Genomic DNA, 24,556 nt, shown 5'->3' with positions numbered 1-24,556 from the left:
GGAAAGACAAAACGGCTGCAAATCCTTATTCTAGCCCATTTAAAATAAGGATTCTATTGTACTGTTTGTTTTAATTGCAATGTTTGCATCGTTTTGTAGTTTAATTTTGCTAAAATATGCAACTTGTTATCCACACTATGAGTTTGTGTTTGTGTACATACACATGCATGCACACACGTACACACAAAGTCATTATCATACGTGAGAACAGGGAAAAGGAAAAAAATCTGTTGCAAAAAAATGATGAAATAATGAAACAACACATTATTTAAAGGAAATTTGGTAAATCTATTATTTGATTGCATGAAACTGGAGTATTAATTGTTACGTCAGTCAATCAAGTAGTTTAATTTTTTTTTATTTTACACTAGAATCAAATTTGAACTAAAACATGAATCCACATATGAGTGTGACTAAAATTTACTTAGAATTATATAATTATATTTTTCTTTGGAAATGTGTCGTTCGATGCATAATAATAATTGCATAATGTTGCATAATAGTTATTATTATTATTATTATTATTATTATTATTATTATTATTATTATTATTATTATTATTATCCAAAGTTATCGGTGTGCGTGCTCGCGCTCCATTACCACACGCGGGGACCAATGCTCGGGTGCACGCGCGGCGCGCTCCCGTGTCTCAGCTGAACGCAGGGCGGGCAGAGAGCATCTTCCAATCCCGGTCCGGGAGACTCCTCAGTCCGCCTTCCTCTCTCCTCAGCCCCGCTGTCTCTGCGGACCGACGCCGCGCCTCGCAGCCTCGCCGCCTCGCCGCCTCGCAGCCTCCGCTCCGGGCAGGGTGGAGCCCCTCTCCCCGGCAGGAGCGCGGCCGTTAGCCGCAGGGGGACGTAAACAGTGCCATGCCCTGTTTCACGCAGCACCTCATCCGGACCTCCCCTGCTCGCGCGCGGAGCTGCGTGTTTTAGAGGAAACGCCGCCGCTCGGGAGGACGCGGGAGGACGCGGGAGGACTCAGCGGGGGGAGTGTTGGGACGGAGGGAAGTTGTGTGCGGGATAGGAAGCTGCCGCGGGCCACGGAGGAGCTCGTGCATCCTGACATGCTGCGGGCTGCCTCCCCGGACCTGTTCCCGACCTGAGCCTGCCTCTCTCTCTCTCTCTCTCTCTCTCTCCATCGCTCCATCTCTCTGGGAATGACTAGTTCCCCAAACACCCCGAGTCTCCAGCCCTGAACCTCCAGACCTGAGTGGGACTGTGTGGACATGAGGCTTCCCTGGGATGCCTTCAGCTGCTGACTCTCATCAGGGGCATCTAATCACAGCTGCCTCAGCGGGAGGGCTCGGCGGGGCAGCTCCGGCCCCCGCCCACGTCCAGGCCCCTGCCCACGTCCAGGCGGCACCATGGGAGCCAAGCAGAACAAAGGCCAGGAGCCAGGTGGGGCCAGTCCCCAGCACAGCTGGAAGCGGACCCCTACCAAGGAGCGGGGGGACATCCTGGCCTCCCTCATGCTGAAGTCGGGGGACCGGCTGGGCCGAGGCGGGACGCCGCCGCCGCCGCCCTACCAGCGCCGCATCGGCATGATCCAGGAGATGATGCTGATGGCCAAGCAGGGCAAGCAGGACGAGGCCACGGAGATGCTGAAGAGCCTCCGACAGGTAACTTATCGCCATCGCCATACCGACACGTTTCCACGTGTTCATGACCAATTCAAACTTTGTACTTATTGCCAGTCAAACCGACAAACAGACAGCCCTCTAACACAAAGGTTTTCACAACATTTTGAAGTGAAAACTGTGAACGTCAGTAGGGTTTTCGGGTGTTTGCTTACATGAAGACGGCGTCGAGAGTCACTGAAGACGGCACGTTTTTGAAAGTGGCTTCCCAGAGTTCAACTCTCTGTCAGTGCAAGAGAGGAAAGAAACGCCCAAGAGAAGTCGGATCCTTGATGACATTGGGGTGGAAGTCGATTCCATCCACCAATAACAGTCCCTCATGATTCTACATACGGTCTATCTCTCTCTCTATATATATATATATATATAGGAGCTATATATATATATATATATATATATATATATATATATATATATATATATATATATATATATATGAGCTGAACAACCGCTCCTGATTCCTCCATTGTTACTATAATTGATCATGTGCAGAAATACTATTGACCGTGAGCGTTGTGTACATGTCTTTTAGAAAAGAGCTAGTTTCCATTGATTGTCAACCCGGCTGCTGCTGTTGTCGGCGCAAAGTTTTACAATCCATATCCTCCACCTGCAGCCTTCAACGTGTTCGTTTTTTTTTGTTTTTTTTTTACAAATTCACAACGGCAGAATGGCTCTGATGCCACTTCCACCAGCAGTAAGGTCACTGCTCACTGTTAGTCCGTTACTCTGACGGAAACACAGTGCGAAATCCCCAGTGAATGAATCAGAGGGGAGGCACTAACTTTCAATGAAAAAATACAAGTGGATCTCGTTGTTAAAAATCGACGTGGATCCCCTTGGAGTTCCTCGGGCCTGAATTCACCGTCTGGTGGGCTGCTTTCATATGTTTACTCCTTCATCTTCAAGGTTCAAGGTTCAAGGGGTTTTATTGTCATCTCAACAGTAACAGCCAGGTTTCACAGTGAATGGAATTCTTACTTTGCCACTCTCCCACTCTTCATGGTTCAGCGTCGGACTATTTGAGCACAAGCAAACTTGCGTCGTCCAGTAAGCTAGCACTGACAACGGGGAGACCGACACTACGATCGTTTGTGGTGTGTCGCCACTACGTCACCTCGCTTCTCTGATTGGCTACGCGTCACAGTCAACAGGCTGGTGCTGGTCCCCCCCCCCCCCCACACCACACACGGTGAGAACTCGAGCCAAAACAATCCAACATGTTGAATATCCCCGATTCGAGATGGGAGCAATCACGACATCCTTTCCGAGCAGACGAGAGCGGCCTTACCACAAAACACACGGCAGGAGTATCTGATAAGATTATCTCATGATGATCTGAGCGTCCTTCAGATTGTCGGAAGGGGAGACACGGCATGATTATCCTGCCGCGTGAACAGGGCCTTAGAAAGACAGCTTCTTATGTCAGGTCCATTAAGTTTCCTCTGAGGGAACTTTTCTCAGATAAACAAATCCTGACAAAATCTTGTTTGTCGGTTTGAGACCAAGAGCCTCGACCCCCCCCCATCAGCTTCCTGCGTTGCACTATTAATACGTGTACTAAAGGTTTCCTTTCAATGTGACGGATTAAATACAGAGAAGTCATTTCCACATGGCAATCAATGAAGAATCTAAAAACATGAGCAGGAAACGGTTGCCGCAACCAGATATGCCCAACTGTTTTCTTTTTTTTTTGGGGGGGGGGGGGGGGGGGGGTTTGTAGTGTTACCACGACATGCTGTGTTTCCATCGGTTTATTGTCAACACTTGAAGTCCGGGATCAGACTGTGTCACACGCCTGAATAACCAGCCTCCTCCTGGCCTGTTACGTCTGAGCGTCCAGGGAGGACCTGTTGTGTTCGTCTCGGCTCAGCTGCACTGCTGCGTCGAGGACACCGCAATGATTTATAGCCTCACTACTGTGTTTTGGAGTCGCATGCGGCGGCTCGGCTCGGCTAGCTGCTGCCGCCGCCGCCGCTGTTGCCAATGGGGATAAGCCTTAACAAACAACAGGCTTCAAGAATCTGGCCTGAAAAACAAAAATGCAAAAGCTTGTTGACAAAATTTACTTGAATATTTGTTTAGAAATGATGATAGGAAGGATACATGGAGAAAGCAGGTTTTTAAATCCTTCATTGTTACAGCAGCACACAATCCGTATGTTAGTTTCTCCCCTGATGACTCAACCGCAGGAAACTCCTTCATGCTTGCAGCTTTCACGGTTTATTGTTTGGGCTGATTTCCATCAGCTCCTGTTTTGTTTACTGATCATTCCCATTTGCATTGTTAATCCTCCACTCCTAACTTTAAGACAAAGGCCACCTTTACACACATTATTAACAGATTACCATGCGCCTTGAGGAGGAGAGTCATGCTCACTTGTTTTGTTTTGTTTTGTTACACAAATTTAACCAAATAGTACTTTTCATATACCTTTTCAAGAATTCTACCTAAAGATTGAAGCCGCAGTGTAATTATCCTTATTTTAACGTGAGAATTGATTCAGAAACATAAAAGAGCGATATTTTTTGGTGGTTGGTCTGTAAATCACTGACGGTGACATACGCGTCACCATGTCTTGTGTATTCCTAATTTCACATCGAGATTCAGTCAATGAGATATTATAATATAAATTCAAATGACGTACAAGTGACTTACAGGATCAAGCTTCAAATAGGTTGAACCGGTCTTATAGTCCGTGTCTTATACCAACTAATGGCTTCTTCAAACACGTTCTGACTGACCAGCTTCAACTGAGGCACTTTTTGAAAAGTGTAATTTCACACCAGCCTCGCCGTCTTTCATGTAAAAGCCTGTGAGGGAAGTCTGATACAAACTTTGAAAGAAAGCCAGTTTCATGAAACTTACTTGGGATTTATTCATTATCAAGGAAAATCTGCGCGAGAAAGCTGGAGCTGGTGGTGAAACAAACGGGGACCAACATCCCAGTGAATCAACCCATGAGGGCCATTTTGTTGTTAGATCTTTCCCCAATGGACAGACAGAGCTTTATAAGCCTTGGCTGCTTTGGAGCTCGTTGGAAGGGAGCGTCTTATCGTCTGTTTCAATCCCTCTTCTGATCAGTAAACTTTTTAACATAATAATCATCCCACTGCTCCCATTTCTCTCTCCACTGGGCCTCCATTAGGTACCACATGCTGCTGCTGGGAGATCTGTGGTGAACTATAAAGCCTCCGTCAGCACTTTTGGTTTTAGTAACCAAGTCATTTATGCAGTTTGCAAACTTCTTCACGGACGTCAGAGATTCAGTTTCTCTTGTGTGCAGGCTGGCGGCGTTTGCTTTTGCTACATGACTAACGGGAGGGCGTCGCTTTCATCCGGCGAGCGATGGGTGGAGGTCTGACTCCGAGATGCATTCAGATGTTGGAGTTTGATGGGTACATCTTTTATTACTTCTCTCACTGAACGTTTCAGACGCAGATCTCCCGGAGCGAGAAAATGAGAGAGATTAAACATCAACACAGCGCTTCATATTCCAATCGCTTTGATAATGACGCTAATTCATGTTGGGTCACGAAGACACAGGCTGACGAGATTCAGTTTCTTATTCTGCGAGGACAGCGTGTCACAGAACAGCAACGAACTGGGTAAAGATAATTGCAGCAGGTAAGGAGGGCAGAAGCACAGCGGCGGCTGGACGACAGCAAATGTGGACGAGCAGCAGTGATTACAGAGACGAGAGGAAAAAAAAGAAAATAACACATAGCGAGGAGGGAGGTATCCTTCGTCACCATCGGTTACCAGGTTGTTGTCCACGTTGCCCGGAAACCACTGGAGAGTTCGGATTAAATAGACATTGATTAATCAAGCAGGAGCTCTGTTAACAGCTAATGGGCAGGCGGCCTTTTTAATCACCGTCCGTCAGTGAACTCAAAACCGAAGCCAACGTCTCATCAACCCCCCCCCACCCGTCTTCAAGGGTTCTGTTGACTAACGGCTTCCTGTTGGGTTGTAAACCTGAAGCGGTGCTCGGCTTGTAGCTGTTGGCTGAGAAGCATCAGAGTCTCCATTTTGTGACGAACATCGATCTGATCAAACTCCAAACTCGACGAGCGTTCCTGAGGAGTGGTGTGGTTCGGTCGTGTAGCGAGAGGTTCCGAGAGCGTTACTCTACCCAGAGGGTGGCAAAACACGGCGATTCCAGCTGAAGGTAACTCGTCAATGTCTGCCTCATGGACAGCGTGGTGAAAGAGATGGCTGATCAGAAGACGATCGTGGTCTTTTACAGATTTCAGTCTAAAGTTGGACTCTTTTGCCCTGAACTGGAATCTGCGTCTCCTAGTTTTCTTTATCGTTTTCCATGCACATATACACTGTATTCTGGTCCGCATTATTTCATTTTATCGTTATACAGTCTGTAAACGTCAGTACATTTCCGATTCGCTAAAAGTCCAAAATCGGAGGGGGGGGGGGGGGGGGGGGGGGTAGTTTTCTGCATTCGTGGAGCCTTTGAGAGAAAATCCTCAACTAAGACCAAGAAAAGTTGCGATGAGGTGATGCAGCAGCAGTTGATGGACTTCACAGTAAATTTTATTTGCGTCAGCACTATCAAAGCTCTCAGAGCGGCGATCCGCGCAGTGACAGTCTCACAGGGATAATTCAGCACGAAGAAGGTGAACCGCCAACAATGAGCTGGAAAAACAAGCCACTTCACTTCCTGCAAGGGCGCAATTAAATCTCAGTGTTTTAACACAAGCATTTAGCGTTCCATTAGGCCTTTGACGAAAGAAAAAAAAGCGTCAAGCTGGCGGTAAGTTAAGATTATTATTGTATTAACTTGAAATTTAGTTGGTTAGAGATCGTATTTTCATTAGCGCCACAATAAAAGCGCTCTGCCTGACAACAGTGAGTGTTGACGTTGAATAGACTGTTTATACGCGTACACTTTTGAATTATTGTCACTCAAACCGTTAAATGCTCTGTTACAGTATAAAGTCCAATGGGAAACGATCTCTCAAGCTTTCAGATGGAAGGTATCCTGCACATGAAAACACATTTCAGTCGGTACAGCTAAATGGAATGCAGCCCATCATTCGACTCGTGGATTAAACTCGTCAACAAGCTCCAACCGTCCAATGAACATGAAAAAAATGCGTGAAAAACTGCAGCAGCGTTTGTGACTCCTCAAAGAGCAATATCCCTCTGCTGACACGTTCGTCAGGACCGGGGATTCCAGAGTCTGTTGACCATGTGAGCTTTAATAAAGGTCGATTCCCGCTCCGTAGACGGGTCTTCTTCTCCTCATGGCATTTCCTTTCATTAATCAAGCTCCTGCACTTGAGCCGCTGTCTTTAGCTCCGTCTTTACGGGCGAAGTGGCCGAGTTCAGACCTCGGCTCTGATGTTGACCGGCTCTAATTAGTGTGGGCAGCGTTTTCTAATGAGAACCCACTGCGTTTTTCCTCGGAGCCCGAATTAGTGTGTGATCCCAGCTCGCGTTCCCCATTCGTCGGTGAACGACGAGAGGAAGAGCCGACATCCAAGGATCAAAATTTCTGGCACCAAGTTCACGGATCTACTTTTCTTTCCTTGTCCCATTTATTCATACTTTCTCCCTCGTCCTTCACCTGCGCAACGTCCATCAATTTATCGTCGTCATGACCGCCGAAGCAATTTTTGACTACTTCCTATGCTGGCTGTTGTTTAAAGATGTATATCTTATTTTTTGGAGTGATTTTGGTGTAGACTATTTAGTTTCTACTTTGTGTCCATGTCGGATTTGTTTTGATTCATTTCATGTGCTTTTTTGTTGTTTTATTTTTTGTTATTTTCATGTTTGTGTTCCATATTTTTTTTCTAAGTTTTGTCATATGTCAACATTTAGCTTTTTTTTTGGGGGGGGGGTCGTTTTTGTTATTTCCTGCAGTTCTTATCTGCGTTTGATATTTTCCGTGTTAATGTTTGGATCTATTGCATTTATTTTGTATATGTTTGTATCTATTCATTCTGTTTTGTCATGGTATTGCATATCTCGTGTTGGATTTCTGTTTTTTTTTTTTTCGTCCTGTTGTCAGGTGGTTGTTTACAATTGCCATGTTTGCTTATTTGAACCTCATGATAATCTCTATGTAAAGGGACGTTTCTTCGAAATACAGCAGAATTCGTCAATGGAAGTGCTTGTGTAGTTAATATCTAATAGGTCACATGACCAAATGACTCTTTGAATGAATCTTTGTTGTGGGTTATATCGAACCTACTTTGTTATTGTTGTTTCTATAATTCGGAAGGATTGTTTATGATAATAATAAGTTGGGCACAGATCTGCTTCTGCCTCAGTCTGTCCTGTCACTGTTTAGTTTCGAGACTAATTACTTTGTATGCATCATGTTTTATATTCGGTAAAAAAAAAAAAAATAATCCATTGACATGAATGTCAGAGAAAAGACAATCAGGTAACTCTTGGACATGTGGCCAGTCCATCACAAATCTATCCACTCTGACATTTCAATCTAATCCTTCTGTAATTAGCTGCAAAAGGCTTCTGAAGACAAATGTAGATGAACATTGAAACCACAGCAGACCAGAGCAGCTCCACATTATGTATAAACCAATTACTAATCCACTGATGCCGCCTTAATTTAACTCACTGTCGAGGCTGAAACTCATCGTTTTTCAGTATTTTATATTCAGACTGGGCAAAGAAAAAACCTCTGCTGTCCAATTATTTTCTTTACACTGACACTGATGTCAAAGTTACCAGTGTGTGTGTGTGTGTGCGCGCGTGTGTATACACAGTCATTTCACAGTGATTTCAGCTTGAAACGATGCGCTCAGCCCCGGGTTCACTAAAAACATCCACCTGTTGACGAACTTATCGCAGGCTCTCCCTGCACGGCCACAATGTGAAAACACAGCTGCAGATTAATACTTGCCTCTCTGTGAAAGCCGCTGCGGCTATTGGCCGCCCCGCCCACGCCACACAATAGACGGCATGGAAACATCGGTGAGTCATCGCTTTCTGTAGGAGACGGAGCAGCTCTCGTTCCGTCCTGTCAGTCCGGTTGCCACTCAGCTGGCTGGAAACGCTCTGCCAAAGAAAACCAACCAATGCGTCTGCAGACACTATAAACGTGCACTCAAATAGCCACCTCAACGTATTTGGCACTTTGCTATACAGATTGTGTAGGGAAGTGTTTCCAGCATTTACTGCAGGAGCCGAGTTGGTTAAGCAAAGACAGCGAATCTGAGTTGTTTACGAGTGCAGGGCATTGCTATGACATCCGAATGTGGAAACGGAACATGTGATATTGGAGACGATTTGTCACAAAGTCAGAGAAGAGATTTCAGAATCGGACATAAAAAGAGTTAAAACGCAGAAAATCCAGCCGAGGAATCGTCTCTCACCTCAACAACAACAACAGCATCTTCACTGAAGGCTCAGATGATTTACACCTTTTCGTTTTATTTATGTAATATTTCAAAAGACCAACTTTCCAGACCATATCAACTAGCAATGAAGCGAAATGCGATCAACCGATGTGGACGGAGTCCACAGGCCGAAGGGGGAAAAAAAAACCCCACGAAACACCAGAAGGCAACCCGTGTCAAGCTGTGGCGGCGGGAGTCTTGTTCACGCTCTGACGGCCACTTTAAAACGGCGCTCGCATGGGGATCACGAGGACCTTTGGTCACCGATCTCCAGTCGAGTGGCAGTGGATGTTTCCTACATGTGAGGCGATTCAGTTCGACGCTTTCCAATAATCTCACCGAGACGTTATACATAAAAAAAAAATAAAAATGGGACAAATACATGGATGCGCAGATGGACAGCTTTAAATTTTGACGACATTGCTTCGAGGGGGGGGGGGGGGTAATTTTGCAAAGTTGCTGTTCTTTCATATCGACTCATGAGACAACATGTCTATAGACATCTTGGAGATTTGAATTTTTCTGTTCTGCACAGTGCAATTGTTCCACCGTCGCCATAGCAACATTTTGCAATATCTATGGCCACTGTTGAATTGACTGGAGATTAGTGATCAAAGGTCATTTTCATGTGTGCTCCATATTTGTGAACGTAATTTCTGAAATTCGGGGGAATACCTTCACATATGTGAAAAACATCGACATGAACTAAGTGATAAACTTCAATCTTGGGGATCAGAGGTTAATTGAACTGATCTCATCCCGATGATGCCTCTGCTCAGGTAAGGCTATAAACCAGAGTTATATTAAAGGCTTATTAAAGTTTATTGCATCAGATCATAGACGCAATGACCTTGTTCATTTACACAGTACAACCTCAGTGGGACTTTTTCTGATCGCAGCCTTTTTGATATAAAGTTGTTCGTCAAGTTGATATTAATCCAAAACCTGTAAATCGATTTTTCCAAATTTGGCACGTACCTCAGCTTTTATTCTAAAAATGATATGACCGCGTTTTGAAGGCCAAAACTAAAAGCTTGGGGATTTTGGGGAAATTATATATTTTTTTTTCCCCTGCAAAAAGCCATAAAGGAATGCTTCAAATTTTCAAGTGATGTCCAAAAAACGAGCTGGCCCCCGATGTTAGCGGCGCATAAGGGCTCGATCACAGAAAAGCCACGCCGGGAAAACATGGCGACTCAGCACAAAAAGGATGAAAAGTCAAACCTGAGCGTTTCTACTGTGGCTCGACTGCACCAACCACGTCTCCAAGGTCACACCTCACAAATCCTGAGGAGGCGGCAGTATAGCTGATAGAAAAGCAAAGAGATTCTGTTTGGAAAAACAAACCACAGAGGCACAGGAGGAACATACAAACTCCACATATGAAGGCCATTTGTCTGTTGAATGTTTTGGTCCAAATACGATCAAAACGTCATTGTAGTTTGACAGTCGCAAGTTTGACAGACGCATTTTAAATATGAGAAAATGTATAACTCTTATGTGAAGTTATAGTAAAATATACGATTTTTTCATTTCATTTCTCTCACTGAATCTAATACGTTGTTGCCTTTAAATACGCTTTGCCACGTTTTTAATGTTCCTGTCGGCTGCTGCAGCTTTGTGAACGCGGCCCCACCTCGATCCTCCCCTGTGGCCCTCCACGTGCAGCCGTCACTCACTCAGACTCTTTTTTTCCTTTTTTTTTTAAAGCTACCACAGGCGTGACACTCTGCCGACTTTGATGTGGCTTGAGATATGACACATTTTAATTTAAGCAGCGCAACAGGGTCTAATGTAAAGCTGACGGGGCGGAGCGAGGGGGGGCGGTGGGGTTGGAAAAGGAAAAAGCCTTTCACAGAGCGGTGCTGCACTTACAAGCTTGAGATGTTCATGACTGAATGGTTTGCTTTTATCAGGGAGAAAAGAAAGAAAGAAAAAAAAGCGACTCATTATGCTCCATGTTTCTTTTTCTTTTTTTTCCATCTTTGTAAAATCAATCCGAAGCCTGTTGTATTCTTTACATGCTGCATAAATGGACTGCACCACTGCACAAGCCAGGGTGCTGACGGGTTCATCCAGTGTGTGTGTGTGTGTGTGTGTGCGTGTGCGTGTGCAGGACCTTGGCATGGAGTCCACTTCGCTGGACGACGTGCTGTACCGCTACGCCAGCTTCAGGAACCTGGTGGATCCCATCACACACGACCTGATCATCAGCCTGGCTCGATACGTCCACTGCCCGAAGACGGTGAGACACACATGTACACACACACACACACACACACACACACACACACACACACACACACACACACACACACACACACACACACACACACACACACACACACACACACACACACACACGCAGATACAGACGCACAGTAAAAAAAACAAAAACAAACAGTGTGTTTGTGAAGAATGTGTGGCAGGTCTGCAGGAGGACAGTAAACAGGCCCCGGCCTGCTAACGTGCGCTCGCAAACCAATGTGATTTACTGCATGGCCGCTATCAGAGGATCTCCTGACTCATTTTGTCTGACACTATTAGGTTACGGAAGCGCTCCAAGTGGTTGTGTGGCGGCGTGTGTCCTTGAGAACGGGGAGGAAGGGGAGGGGATTAGAGGGCTTTGTTCATTCATGTAGTAGAATAGAATAGAATAGAATAGAATGCCTTTTATTGTCACTATACCAGGTACAATGACATTAAAAAACAACTCCAGTAACAGTGCAACAGTGTACAGAATATGTAAGAAACATATTAAGAAAAAAAAAGTGCAGAATATGTAAAAAACATAGTACGGAAAATAGTGCATGAAGGAGGGTGGGGGTGTAAAGGAGATAAGGTGCACAGTCCAGTCCTGAGAACAATACAATATGTTGTGTGTAATTTACAGGAAATAAATATGATACTATATACAGATGTGTTCACATTGTGGGTGGAAAGTAAAAATTATATTGCACATTATAAAGTGTTGCACAGAAAGTCCAGTTGTATACACTAAATACAGATGTGTTCGCAAAAGCGTTGCACAGATAGACCAGTTGTGTTCACATTAGGTGGGTATGGAACGTTATGAAAGGAATGCACACAGAGAGGTGCGAGACTGTAAAGTCAGTGCATATGAGAGTTCACAGTGGTTATGGCTTTGGGGAAAAAACTGTTCTTGAGTCAGTTTGTCTTAGACCTGATGACCCAGTGTGTCATCGAAGGAGAGAGAGAGAGGGAGAGGTGACAGGAATAATGCACGGAGGAAGGAGGCATGATGTACGTGAAGATAGGAATTAAAAGCCCCGCTGCAAAGTTTCTGCCCCCAAAGCCTGGTTGCTGTCGTCAACAAACGGTTTATTTCGGGCAAATGTAATGTTCGTCACATGTCACACATGTGTCTCACTTCCAGTGCCTCCAGATCACATCTCTTCCGCCCGCCACAGATGATGCGAAGAACACTTCAGACGTGATTAAGATAATTCACGTAATCCGTGGGTCTGGTGTGTCTTCCCCGTGACCTCCTCAGACCTCATGAAACACCGTCTCGCTTCCTTAATTTGCGCTCATTTCCTGTGAAAACTGGATTTTGTACAAAACACTGAGTGCTCACCGGCTGTTTGTTTGTTCTGCAAGTGGTTTGAATCTGTTTAAAAAAACGGAGTTCAGAGTTTGCTCAAGGAGACCCCAAAGCAGAAACTGAAGCAGGTTGAAAATGCAAAAATTTGAATTTAATGTTTCCACAAAAAGGTAAACACGAAGCAGGCCGGCCAAAAAACAGGAGTCCACAAACACAACGCTGCTCGGCAGAGTTAAAAAAAAAAAAAAAAAGAAAGTCAAATCAGTGAACATTATCCCTCTGAACACACTCCGTGTGTGTCAGTCAGCGCAAAGCCAATTCATTGAAAGTGATTGAATGAACGTCACATTGCACTTTTCTAATCTGCGTGATTAATGAAGCCACAGCATGAGGAGGAATGATGCATTTTCACTCGCGACCGTTCTCTAAAACGTGAGAGAGGGCGCCGAGGAAATCGTGAAGCGTGTGTAATAAAAGAAAAAATGTTGATTATATTGTTTCGATCAAGCGGTTTTTTTAATCCATATTAATTGAGCTGATTGGTATGTAAAAGTGAAAGGAGAGCCGCTAATGAGGCATAAATGTGGAATATTCCATCCCCATCATGCAATCTATATGAAACGCGGAGCAGTGAGACCTTGAAAAAAAAACGCGGCTTCTGTCAATACTGAAGGAGACTTGGGTGTAAATGGATTACGGTAGGTCCACGGTGAGTCCTTCCCATAGACGGCCCCGTCTGCTATTGATCAGTCCTACGGTAAATAAGAGATCAAAATCAAAAAATCAAACCACAGCCAGACTGACTTTTAATAAACCGTTGATACAAACAAGGCAATAAGCAGATTAGCTTAGGGTGGGCATGTCATTAAAAAAAACAAACAAAAAAAAAAGTGCTTTTTAAAATCTATAAAATGTGAAATGTGTTCAAGGTGCCGGCAGTGTTTTGTCCAACCAGCTGGAAACAAACGTTTTGAGACATTTCCAATAAACAAAAGACATTTGGTTGGTGAAACCAGTGGACCTCTTCGTCAACATGATAAGGGGTTTTAATGAAAACGTTAATCACACCAGTGGAGGAAGTCGCTTAAATCGCTTAAATCAGTGTTACAATTCTGAAACAAGAACATTGGCGTTGCAATCACAATATATAGACGAGCAGATGTTTCGGTTTAATCATCCACGTCTCCAGCCATGTGTACGTTTGTCATTTGCCACCGTTTCTCCCTTCCTGGAGGAAAATGGAAGAAAAAGACAGGAAAGAAAATTTTCCATGCGGCGTCGTGGGTGAAAATGAATTTCACGCCAGACGCTGATTTTTCCTTGTTCCGGGTTTTGAAATCACTCTCAGGCTCTCCGATTCACTCCTGCAGGTTTTGCAAACGCCCCGTCTCAAATCAACACTTGATTAAAGTACTTTGAGACTGAGGAATGTGAGGTTATGCTCTGTGGGAGATGGAAGCGCAGGGCCGTACCAACTCGCATTGATTAATTTAAAAGAAAAAAGAAAAGCCACGACTGTCATAGTTTACTATTTTATGTGGAGTCCCACATTTAAGTTGTTCTAAAATACAGTAGCCAGGTGTAACAAACTGTAAAGTGACTCGTTGAAGTAGAAAAGGAGTTTTAGCAGTAATTAACCTGGAGTCATGCACAGTGTTGGAGTTCGATATCAGCCTGCCATCATCATGTTTGGTGGCGTTTGGTAGAGTGTGTGTGTGTGTGCGTGCGTGCGTGCGTGCGTGCGTGCGTGCGTGTGTGAATAACCGCTCACTTTTTCAAAGAGGAAACTCCAGGATTTTGGGAATTTCAGCTCAACTCGTTCAGTGAATCCACTAATCCGCCTCTGTGTGATCTCCTTCCTGTCTGTCTCACACACACACACGCACGCACGCACGCACGCACGCACGCACGCACACACACACACACACACACACACACACACACACACACACACACACACACACACACACACACAATGGATGAAAATACACCTGTTTATATTTAGAGCATGGATAAAGATTAACCTAATGCATTTAACTGAATGAACTGAAAAACATGCACAAACACACAAATATACACGCGCTCATGTAAATACTGTCTCAAACGCACACACACACACACACACACACCCTCTATAGAGTGTGAAAGATCTTTTCATTGCTGTGCGACTCCAGCTAAGCAGTTTGACACATGAATCACGGCTTAAAGCAGCAAAATCCTCACTGCTTTGCCTCTGCAGCTGCTCATTGCTCCATCCATCCATCCATCCATTCATCCATCCATCCATTCATCCATTCATCCACCCATCCATCTATCGCTCTCTCTGCCCATAGATGAAATCTATTTAGCTTTGTGTCAAATATGAGCTGGCTTGTATTGGAGTATATTTCAAGGTCTTGACTCACGAAATGACTGAACTGTAAAGGTATAAAAAATAGTATTGAGGATGGAGTCTGACAGATGCGCAACATAATCCTAACGAGTATTAAATATTGGGTATTCCAGACCTCGTGAAATCCCGGAATTTCCGCCACCACCCCCCCCCCCCCATAACTTTTTATTTCTGAAATTTAATATAAGATACGTTCTATGTCACAAACATTCTTAGGCTCTGCAATATTTTCTGAATCTGATTTTCTTTATAAAATCATATTTATTTGCTCTAATTCCTTTATGTGTTCGGAACTTCTTCCATGAACACGTCAAACTCCAAGTTTAGCACCTGCAAAACACACGTCAACCTAAAGCCCAATCTTTATGCTCTTTGTGTCGGATCTCAGTAAATCAGATTACAAAATAACTATGATTATTGACAAAATCATAGATGGGATGAGATTGGTCATTTGTCCTGTTGAGAGCTTTTATTCAGGAGGAACTCGTCTGGGACCTTCAACCTTTTTGGCTTCGCACGTGTGCAGAAGAACTACTAGATGAACCGTTTTGATGTTTTAGCTGTTTGTTTGTTTTTTTTTCACTTTTCTCTGTTTCGAGTTATTTCAAGTTTTTCTTCTTCGATTTTTGACGTTTCACAAATGTTTTACCATTTTAGCCCGTATAATTCTTTTAGCAGTTTTATCATGCAGCGGTTTGAGCTATTTTAGCCATTTTTATTTTGTTTTGTCACTTCTATATTGAGTTGTTTTATTTATTTTATTTTAGAAGGAGATTTTTCTTTTGGAAAAAAAAGTGTAATTAAATTAAATTAAAAAAAGTTTAAAACGTTCACATTTAAGCTACATAGACGTTTGACGTGAGGACTTGTTTTTGTGTTTCAAGTTTCAGAGCAGTTTCACATTTATGCGGCCATGTTCTCATCAATATTAAAGAATCTCCGAGCCGCTGACGGCTGACATCACGCAGTACTCGCCGAGTTCTATCTGAGATCCTTCGTTTTATTTCGTCTTTAAATCTTTTTTCTTCCCAGATTTCTCAGTTCAAACGGAACAACATGTGAAATATGTAACACTGAAATAACAACAACAACTCCTCCATATGTTCACATACAACATGCAGCGATTCTCAATCTGTTCCTTTCACAATATCTATATTTACATCTTGGTAACTGGCATGTTCACGGTCAGCATGTGACATTTCTTCATTCTTTCTCGTTAAAAATAATCAATTCATGAGGAAAATATATATATATATATAAAAATATGTTCAAGAACTGCAAGTTGATGCTTATTTATTTCAGGCAGGGATGAAACTTGATTATTATTCGGAAGGAAAGACTTCAGCCTCACAACAAAAGAAGGGCTTTATAACCAAACAAGAAGGATTTATGAGAATACTAACAAATAGTTTCATAAAAAGGGTTAATTATATGCCTGATTTTAATTATTTCACATATGAAGATTCATGAATCTGCTTTTTAAAGTGTGTTTTAATTTACCCTGAAATAACTTCCAGTTCCAGTTGTTCCATTTGGTTCATTTCTTTGTCAGCCGCCTCTTCTTCCTTCTTATTGTTCTCTTCAGCAGTTCAACCTCATGTCGACATCACAGTCGTCAATCCTTATAGAATAGAGTTCCAGATTCAGGTTGGAGCAGAAAGGACGTAGAAACATTAATTCCACTTAAAAGGCCAGAGTCTGAGTTTACAAATACAATATTGAGCCACAGCCACCAATGAGTTAAAAAAAAAAAAAAAAAAAACCCACAATGATATCCTAATTCAAAATAAAGTCTGCAGGACTTTTGGATTTTCATCCAAGTTTCTACTTCCTCACTTTTCCTGTTTTGCTCTGACACAGACAAAAATTCTCTCATAACACACTTTTCTTCTCCATCTATCTCTAGAAAAGCTGCAAACGCATAAATCATTAAACTGGTAGCTTTCTCATTAAAAATTTAACACGGAAGGACAAAACGGCTGCTAGTTCCTCTGCAAGGTCAGCTGGAGGTCATGGAAGGTGTCGTGAAGGTGGAGGACCGCTGGCATCAGCCGATCGTTGTGTTCATGGCTTCGTCCTCGAGGAGTCACCCCGTCTAGTTTCTAGTCTTTGTTCCTTTAGGATTCTGCTGCTTAACAAGGATATGCTTTATTTGTGTCGTCCCACAAGACCGTCAAGGAGCGAGAGTCATTCACAAAATTTACCGTAATTTCTGGACTATAAGTTACAACTGAATGTAAATGAGAAGCTTTTTAAAACGAAGAGGCTAAAACATATAGAAGTCACATTGGTGTTAAAAACACATTTATATTTGTGTAACATATTTAATCATCTTTAATTAAAGATTTGCTTCTTTTTTTTTGCCGGTTAGATTAGCATTCGACACAAACTTCTAAGGAAGCGGTTAAATATGCAGATCATTGTACAAAAACACTTTCTTTGTGTGAGTATTTAACATCCTGTCATGTTTTTTTTGTGGCATGGTAGAAAATGTTGAGTTTTTTAATCATTTTATTTCAGTCTTTAGCATGTGTGCTAAACTCGGCAAACCCATTTAGTGTGAGTTTAATTTATTTAAGTTTCTCTTTGACTTATCAAATACAGTAGTATGGAGGTCATGCAGTGACATCTAGTGGTCATATATGGTATATACCAAGTGTATTTTGAAACATAAGCCACACGAGAAGCCAAATTATTAAAAAAGTGGGAGTTATAGTCCAGATAATACGGTAGGTAAGGTTCTTTTTAACGTAGAAACTGCCAAGTTATTTCTGACAGCTTACGTCCTCAGCGTCAAACAACAGCTTCTGTTCAAACATTTTAGCATTTTCTACAGTCAGTGTAGAAAATGTGGTGGAAGAGCTCCATTTACTTTCCCCAGAACCAACCAAATCTATGAGTCGGCTCTCTGCCTGGTCTTCTCGCCACCTCCTCCTGGCCGCTGCAAACGGGAGCAATAAAAAAGAATTATCCCGGCAAGTCATCAGCAGAAAGCACGGCAGGGTCAGAGTGAAAAATAGGCCCGAAGTAATGCCACCATTTGTGCTGCGCAAACCAAAACTCCATCAGCCTGGAGGGGAGGGACGGAGAGATGGAGCAGACGGATAAAAACGTGACAAAGAGGGAGAGAAGGGGAGGAGAGGTCGTCGGTCCTCTGGAGACTGGAAAGGCTGGTTGTATATCAATAATGTAAGGAGGAGGAGGAGGAGGAGGAGGAGGGGGGCAACAGAGGATGAGAAAAACAAGAGCAGGAGAGGGGAACGAGTTATTCTCATGGAGTGAGAAAGGAGAAAATATTGGAAACAAAATCTCTCCAGTAAAGCTGCTGCTTTTCTTTTCATGGACCCGAACCTCCACGTCACTCTTTTATTCACAACTCATCTCATGTGGCCTTATCAAGGCGTCCAGGCCGCTCCGGCCGTACGTGAGCGTGTCGATACCTCTTCAGCTGCACTTTACCAAGACAAACATATTCACCTGAAAATTCCAATCACCAGTAAGTGCTTCGATATTGACGCTTAAGATGTCAACAGAGCAGCAGCCGACCGAGGGGGAGCTTTAATATCATGTCAGTCTAAAGAAAATCCTCCGTCTCCTCTCAGTGCTTTTACTGCAACGCCACTGGAGACACTGGAACGATTCTTATGTCAATACGAGTCAGATGAAACAATAACAAAGCGAGGGCTTCACTCTGAAGTATTTCTGTGTTTTGGTGTCATTCAAGAGAGCGATGAAAAATGGTCTACATATGTTCATATGCTTGCATACATGCATGTATTTCATTTCAATAATCCTGTTTGTTGGGGATGTTACTCACTGTGTTACTTTCATGAGATCACCTGTAAAACGCTCACAGACTCACCCGAACGATCTTCGTAATTGTCGGTTTATGATTTGGGGTAAAGTGTTGAGGAAGCTCAGCACTGAGACATGAAAAGATGGAAATAGGATTTGCTCTGAGTCTGAAATTCTTGCGGACATGTCCTTGACTCTTTCTTCTTGTGTGTCACTGTCTGAACGAACACACACGCACACGCACTCGCACGCGCACACACACGCACACACACAAAATTGCTGCAACATCTTCAGTTTCTCCCAGGCTGTCATTATCGCTCATTCAATTGGACAAATGAGAAATTCATTTGGCAGCCATGGAAATGGAAGAACCTTCCCTTTTATTATTATTGTTATTATTATTATTATTGTTGTTGTTGTTATCTCTGCCCAGCGGGAAGACACTTAGCGACACCCACACATGCTGCCAGCTTGAAAATTGTTTTTCTCTTTTACCTTCCACTTGCTTCCTCCAGGCGTCTCTCCGAGCGAGGCAGGTGCTGCTCCGCTCACAGTTCAGGGAATATTGCTCCCCCTTGTTGGTGTCTCCGGTTCACCTGTACAACCCCGTCGCCATCTGACTGAATGCAGATCACAGAGCATCTTCCTCCCACTGACTGAACTGCGAATGAACAAGTGAATCAGTTATTTGCCCCACGCCGTGCCGACGGCTCCCGCGTGATAGAGCGGCAGTTGAGTGATTTGTCGCCGTGTCGGTCGCCACCCCAAACAGGTCCCAGTTAGTCGATTGTCTTGACTGTTGAGTACAGTGGAGCTGTATTCAAATCGCGGTTGCGTAAGAAGGGCGTCAGGCCTATAATCTCGTAAAATCTACGCTGCAGGATGCCGTAGCCGGCTGTGGTGACCCCTGTGGATGAATCCATTTCTCACTAAGCAAAAGACAAACCTGTCTCGCTCCTTTAGTCGTCATTGGTTCATAAAAGCTTTTTGTTCCCTAAATGCAGCGCAGCAGGTTTCGTGACAGTAGTTGTCTGGGTGACATGATGAAACGCCGGGCCTGCGTTCTGTACCCACTGTTTCAGATTAGCAGTTATTGTGCGTCACCGGCAGCAGGCGTCACTCGCTCACGACTCCCAATCCCCCCCCCCCCCCCCCCCATCAGTTATGCACAGGTGCCCAGATGACCCGAGTCGCCGGGGGAAAATCTTTGTTTCCGCCGTGTTAGGCCTGATTGCTGTACACGCTACAACACGATGGCGACTCAGGCTGAACGTCGTGTCACTCAGATAAAAGTGTGATCGTGGTCGGCCAATCAAACGGCTCGCACGCAGACACAAACGTGTGTTTTGCTAATTCCTCGCTCCACTGGCCTTCGTATCCTTTAATGACATCCTGTCCTATCAGCTGCTGCAGTGGCGCTTCACTGGCGTCTTCTTCTGTGGTGGTGATGTGTCTGACACGACGTTTCTCCCCACCAGTGGGTTCACCTCTCTACAACCAGAGACAGTATCACAGCACTAACTACTATTTGTGTGTTTGTTTGTTTTATTTGGGTCCGTTGGTTGCTCCTTATTTTATTTTCCTTTTCTTTCTTCTTATTTAATAATATGTATTTGTTTTGTGTTGATAACTATAATCTATATATTTTCACTACTTTCTGTTCAAATGAATCAGCTTTAGGAGATGTCTGAATTAATATAGATTTTTTTTTTTTATTACTATGAATTCTTATATTTTGGCTTGTTTGTTTGTTTGTTTGGTTGGTCGGTCAGTTAGTTTATATATTTATTTTTCAACAATACAATTTTATTTCTTTGGCTGCAATATTTCATTGAGGGTGTTGGTTGCTTGTGGCTGAATGGATTCATTCTTTTATTGTCTATTTTGTTTGTCTTTTTGATTTAATTCAATTCTTTTTTTATTATTTGTCCATATGCTTTGTTATTTGCTCTAATTAAAAAAAAAAGGTTTGGGAGGTATAAAAATTCAGTTTTATACATTTGTGGCTTAGGGAAGAAGTTTGGTTGTTTTGGGTTTCCTGCAGTTTCCCCTCAGTGGGATTAATCAGAGAATCCAAAGACCACCGACGTCTGACAACCGTGTGTGTGTGTGTGTGTGTGTGTGTGTGTGTGTGTGTGTGTGTGTGTGTGTGTGTGTGTGTGTGTGTGTGTGTGTGTGTGTGTGTGTGTGTGTCTCCAACAGGAGGGGGACTCTCTGGGGGCGATGGAGAAGGTCTGTCGTCAGCTGACCTACCACCTCAGCCCTCATTCCCGGTGGAGGAGGCAGGGCCTGCTGAAGAGGAAACCTCAGGCCTGGTGAGTGTGGTTCTGTATGTGTGTGTGTGTGTGTGTGTGTTTCTCTGTGTCTGTGTGTGTGTGCGTGTGTTTCTCTGTGTCTCTTAACATCTCAGCGTGTCACCACTGTGTCATCATCTGCTGCCCCTTTGCGTCTCCCGATGTCTCAGTTTGTGTTTTCTGGCTCTCGTGAGCGCAGTTGGAGATGAAATCAGTCATCTCAGTGTCACCTTCACCACTTTGCCTCTTTCTCTCTTTTATTCCTCATCTTCATACAAACATTAGCATCAGAGATGCTTTATTTTAAAAGTCTCCAGTCATATTAAAATGGGAGTAAGAGCTAGATTTCCCGGCCATCACCTCAGAATAGAATAGAATAGAATAGAATACCAAATACATGCTCAAATCAAACAGCAGCGAGATGCATGCAGGGGCGCATGAATAGTCAAGATAGCGTTTTGGAATTCAAACTGAGCCTCGGAATGAAGCAGAAAAGTGATTAAAGTGATTTAAAGTGCTTGTTGCGATGGTTTCACAAGATGCTGACGTGTTGGGTTTTTGACACAGAATAAAATTACCACGTGAACAGCGTTTTCCTTCTCCATTCACCTGGATTGCGACCGTCCCTGTTGATGTGGCACGCAGCAAAAAATAATCAATAACTACACAAAGGCAAGGATGTACACGTGCCTACAGACGCTACATTAACTGGGGTGGAGGCGACGGACGTAAAAAGCCATTCAACATGCTTCTGGAAAGCTGTTCCTCATAGTGTGGTCAGTGTTTATCGGCTGTACACAGCGGCGCTTCTCAATATGCAAATCAGCCTTCAAGTATAAGTAAGTAATCCATCTGCTTCTCCAGCTCAGCTGAAGAACGGTGTTCAGATTCTGTCAAACTGTTTCCACGATGAAATATCGCCTCCAGCTCTCAGTTAACAAGCCGGTTGAGAGCAATCGGTGCTAAAACCTGTGCCGGACCCCTCGTCGCCAGCCTTTGATGATACCTGTCAGATTTTGTATTCATTCCCGGGAACAGAGCAAATTGTTTATTCGTTGCATTTCAAGTGAATGAGAGAAGACTTTTCTGTTCTGACACAAGTCATCTGGAGCCACTTTGCTCTGATATCCAGGTGAGATAGATATTTTTTGCAGATATGCTTTTGTGTCCAGCACACATTAGACTCGTTGTCTTCTTTCTTCCTTTCTCTGGTCGAAAATGGGCTACATTGCTCGAGATTGCGCCCCAACAGGTCGTCAGTGGCTCTTTGCTACTCATCCATAAGCTCCCTGGCAACAAACCACATTATGTACCGTAGACAGTAGACTCTTTCTACATATGTGTAAACTTGAGTCTTATCTAATTCTAAACAACAAGAATCCAGTTCGGCCAGACCAAAATCGACTCTGCGGTTTTAAAAGACTCCATACTGGTAATTGAAACAGGGCCGTCGCACCGGCTCAGGAAGTCGCCGGTTGAACCAGAGTCTCACCCTTAAATGGAATTGCACGACGGTCGAAGACGGGAAAGAAAATGAGCTCGTTCATTTTCTTCAGTAGTTGTGGATTTAATCAGCGCCCGAGGCCGTCGTGAACTCCGGGTTAGAGTGATTAGCCGTAGGAGAGATGGAGCGACGGCACGAGATCGACTCCCATCTGCACAACGTTCCCCTGCACACAACACGACACATGTCAATGCTGGTCACGTTGGTCTCGACGGAGGAAAAATCTCTGCATGTGAAGAGGTGGATCATGAAAGACTGGCTCGATTCTTCACGAAATCTCTTGCTGACTAAAGTCACGGTAAAACCCTCGCTTTGGCATGATTTATACATATTCCCCACAGAATTTGTGCAGAGACTCTTTTCACTTGCACCGAGCATTATCATGCTCCTGTGATAAATCCTCTCCATTTATTGATACTTTCTGGCTCGGCACGAGATTTGGACGCTGTGCAGGAAATGTAGGGAGGCAGAGACATTTCTGCATCTTTCAGTCTGTGTACACTTGTTTATTTTAAACCCACTTTAATCTGGCTTTTTTGTTGTTGTTGTTGCCAGGTTGGTTTTTCTGCATTTTTATTGTCCTTAAAAACAATGTTCACCGAGGTTTGATATGTTCTGGAGCGGTCCAGGCAAGGCAAGGCAAGGCAAGGCGATGCTTTGATAGGGATGTGCTGAAAATCAAGAATTGTTTCTTTAAAAACTTTACCAATTACTGTCCCCGCCTTTATAATGGGCACGGTGTGTGCTTTACACCCGTGAGCCTTCGAGATCAGTTGTGACGATTAATGTGGACGCTGGAGGACAGCTCCCGTGTCTCGGTGTGTGAGATCACTCAGCCAAGCGTCTCCGTCCAGCTGTGAGTTCCCGCTGAGAAATCGCACGGTTACCACAGCTGCTGACTCTGATGTGCACCGGTTGGAGGACTTGGAAACGTGCGCGAACTAAAAGCTTTGGTCGTTTTCTCCAGTTTAAAAAAAAACAGACTGACTCACATATAAAAGATGTGTTTGAAAAGGAATGGAGGCTAATTACCAAAATTTAATTTGGTTCACAACTGACTTTGGCCATCAATTTTTAAAAAAAATGCAAATTCAGTTTAACTTAATTTATAGAATAACCACTCTTTGTAGATGTAAAAAAAAAAAGCTAAAACAAACACCTAGCATTTATCTTTCATAAAACTGCAGTAACATGCAACTTTCCTGAAAGCGCTGCGACTGCGCGCCACGGCCAGAGTAAATATTTCTTCTGCACATGTGCAAGGGGACGTACAATAACGACAATATGCACCTCCAGAGTGGCAGGACTCCAAATCCGTCTTCTCCTGGGACTCGGTAGTTTTAGAGTTGAGTCGCCCATTATAGCAAATGATGAATGGACACCACTTGACTTGTGTTGTTCACGCTCCAAACAACTTATTTCCCATTTCACCGCTCCACCAGCAGAGAGTGATCTGCGGCCTTTGACGTGTGTTGACAGGGGTTTTTGTAACGTACCTGCACTGGGAGCTGCAGCTTTAGGGGACAGTCGTGCTCCACGGCAATCAATGTGAAATTGCGGCACGCTGGCTAAGACCTTCGCTGCCACTCGCTCTGCTCGTGGCGTTTCCAAGTGATTGCCTGCACGATGTCATCCGCTGTGACAGTCACTGGATTTGAGGAGTAGCGAGCCGTAAAAAGCTCCGCCGGCCAGCACGATGACTGTCGGTCTGCCAGCGTAAACAGCCAATTCCTTATCTGCCTTTAACTTCATCTGTCGGACTCCACAGTCTTTTATCCTTGCGAAATAATGAGGTGTCGCTGAGTTGTTTTTTTGTTTGTTTTTTTGCTTGACCAATACACGGTTTGCCATGGAAACCTTCGCCACCCCCTTCCCCCTGCACACGCGGCTTACGAGTGTCCATTTTCTTTCCCCTTCACCCTGTCCGGTCTGTCTCGCTGGCTGGATGCCAGCCCGTAATGCCAGCTGCAGCACTGACA

The 24,556-nt window shown here is 43.9% G+C and overlaps 1 protein-coding gene across 1 annotated transcript in view; it reads left to right on the top strand.

The window, feature by feature from the left end:
* Nucleotides 1–1,366: 1,366 nt before the first annotated feature.
* Nucleotides 1,367–24,556, top strand: part of lrrc75a (leucine rich repeat containing 75A) — a gene marked incomplete at both ends in the record, with an annotated part of 35,557 nt that continues 12,367 nt past the window's right edge. Inside the window, 3 exons of the mRNA XM_080513201.1 lie at nucleotides 1,367–1,621; nucleotides 11,144–11,272; nucleotides 20,982–21,094. Coding sequence (XP_080369327.1) covers nucleotides 1,367–1,621; nucleotides 11,144–11,272; nucleotides 20,982–21,094 — 497 coding nt within the window. The remainder of the gene's footprint in view (nucleotides 1,622–11,143; nucleotides 11,273–20,981; nucleotides 21,095–24,556) is intronic.

Source organism: Blennius ocellaris (genome assembly GCF_963422515.1).
Source record: "Blennius ocellaris genome assembly, chromosome: 2".
In the NCBI taxonomy this organism is placed as follows: Eukaryota; Metazoa; Chordata; class Actinopteri; order Blenniiformes; family Blenniidae; genus Blennius; species Blennius ocellaris.
Note: the sequence above shows the minus strand (reverse complement) of the source record. Positions and strands in the feature narration are given on the sequence as shown.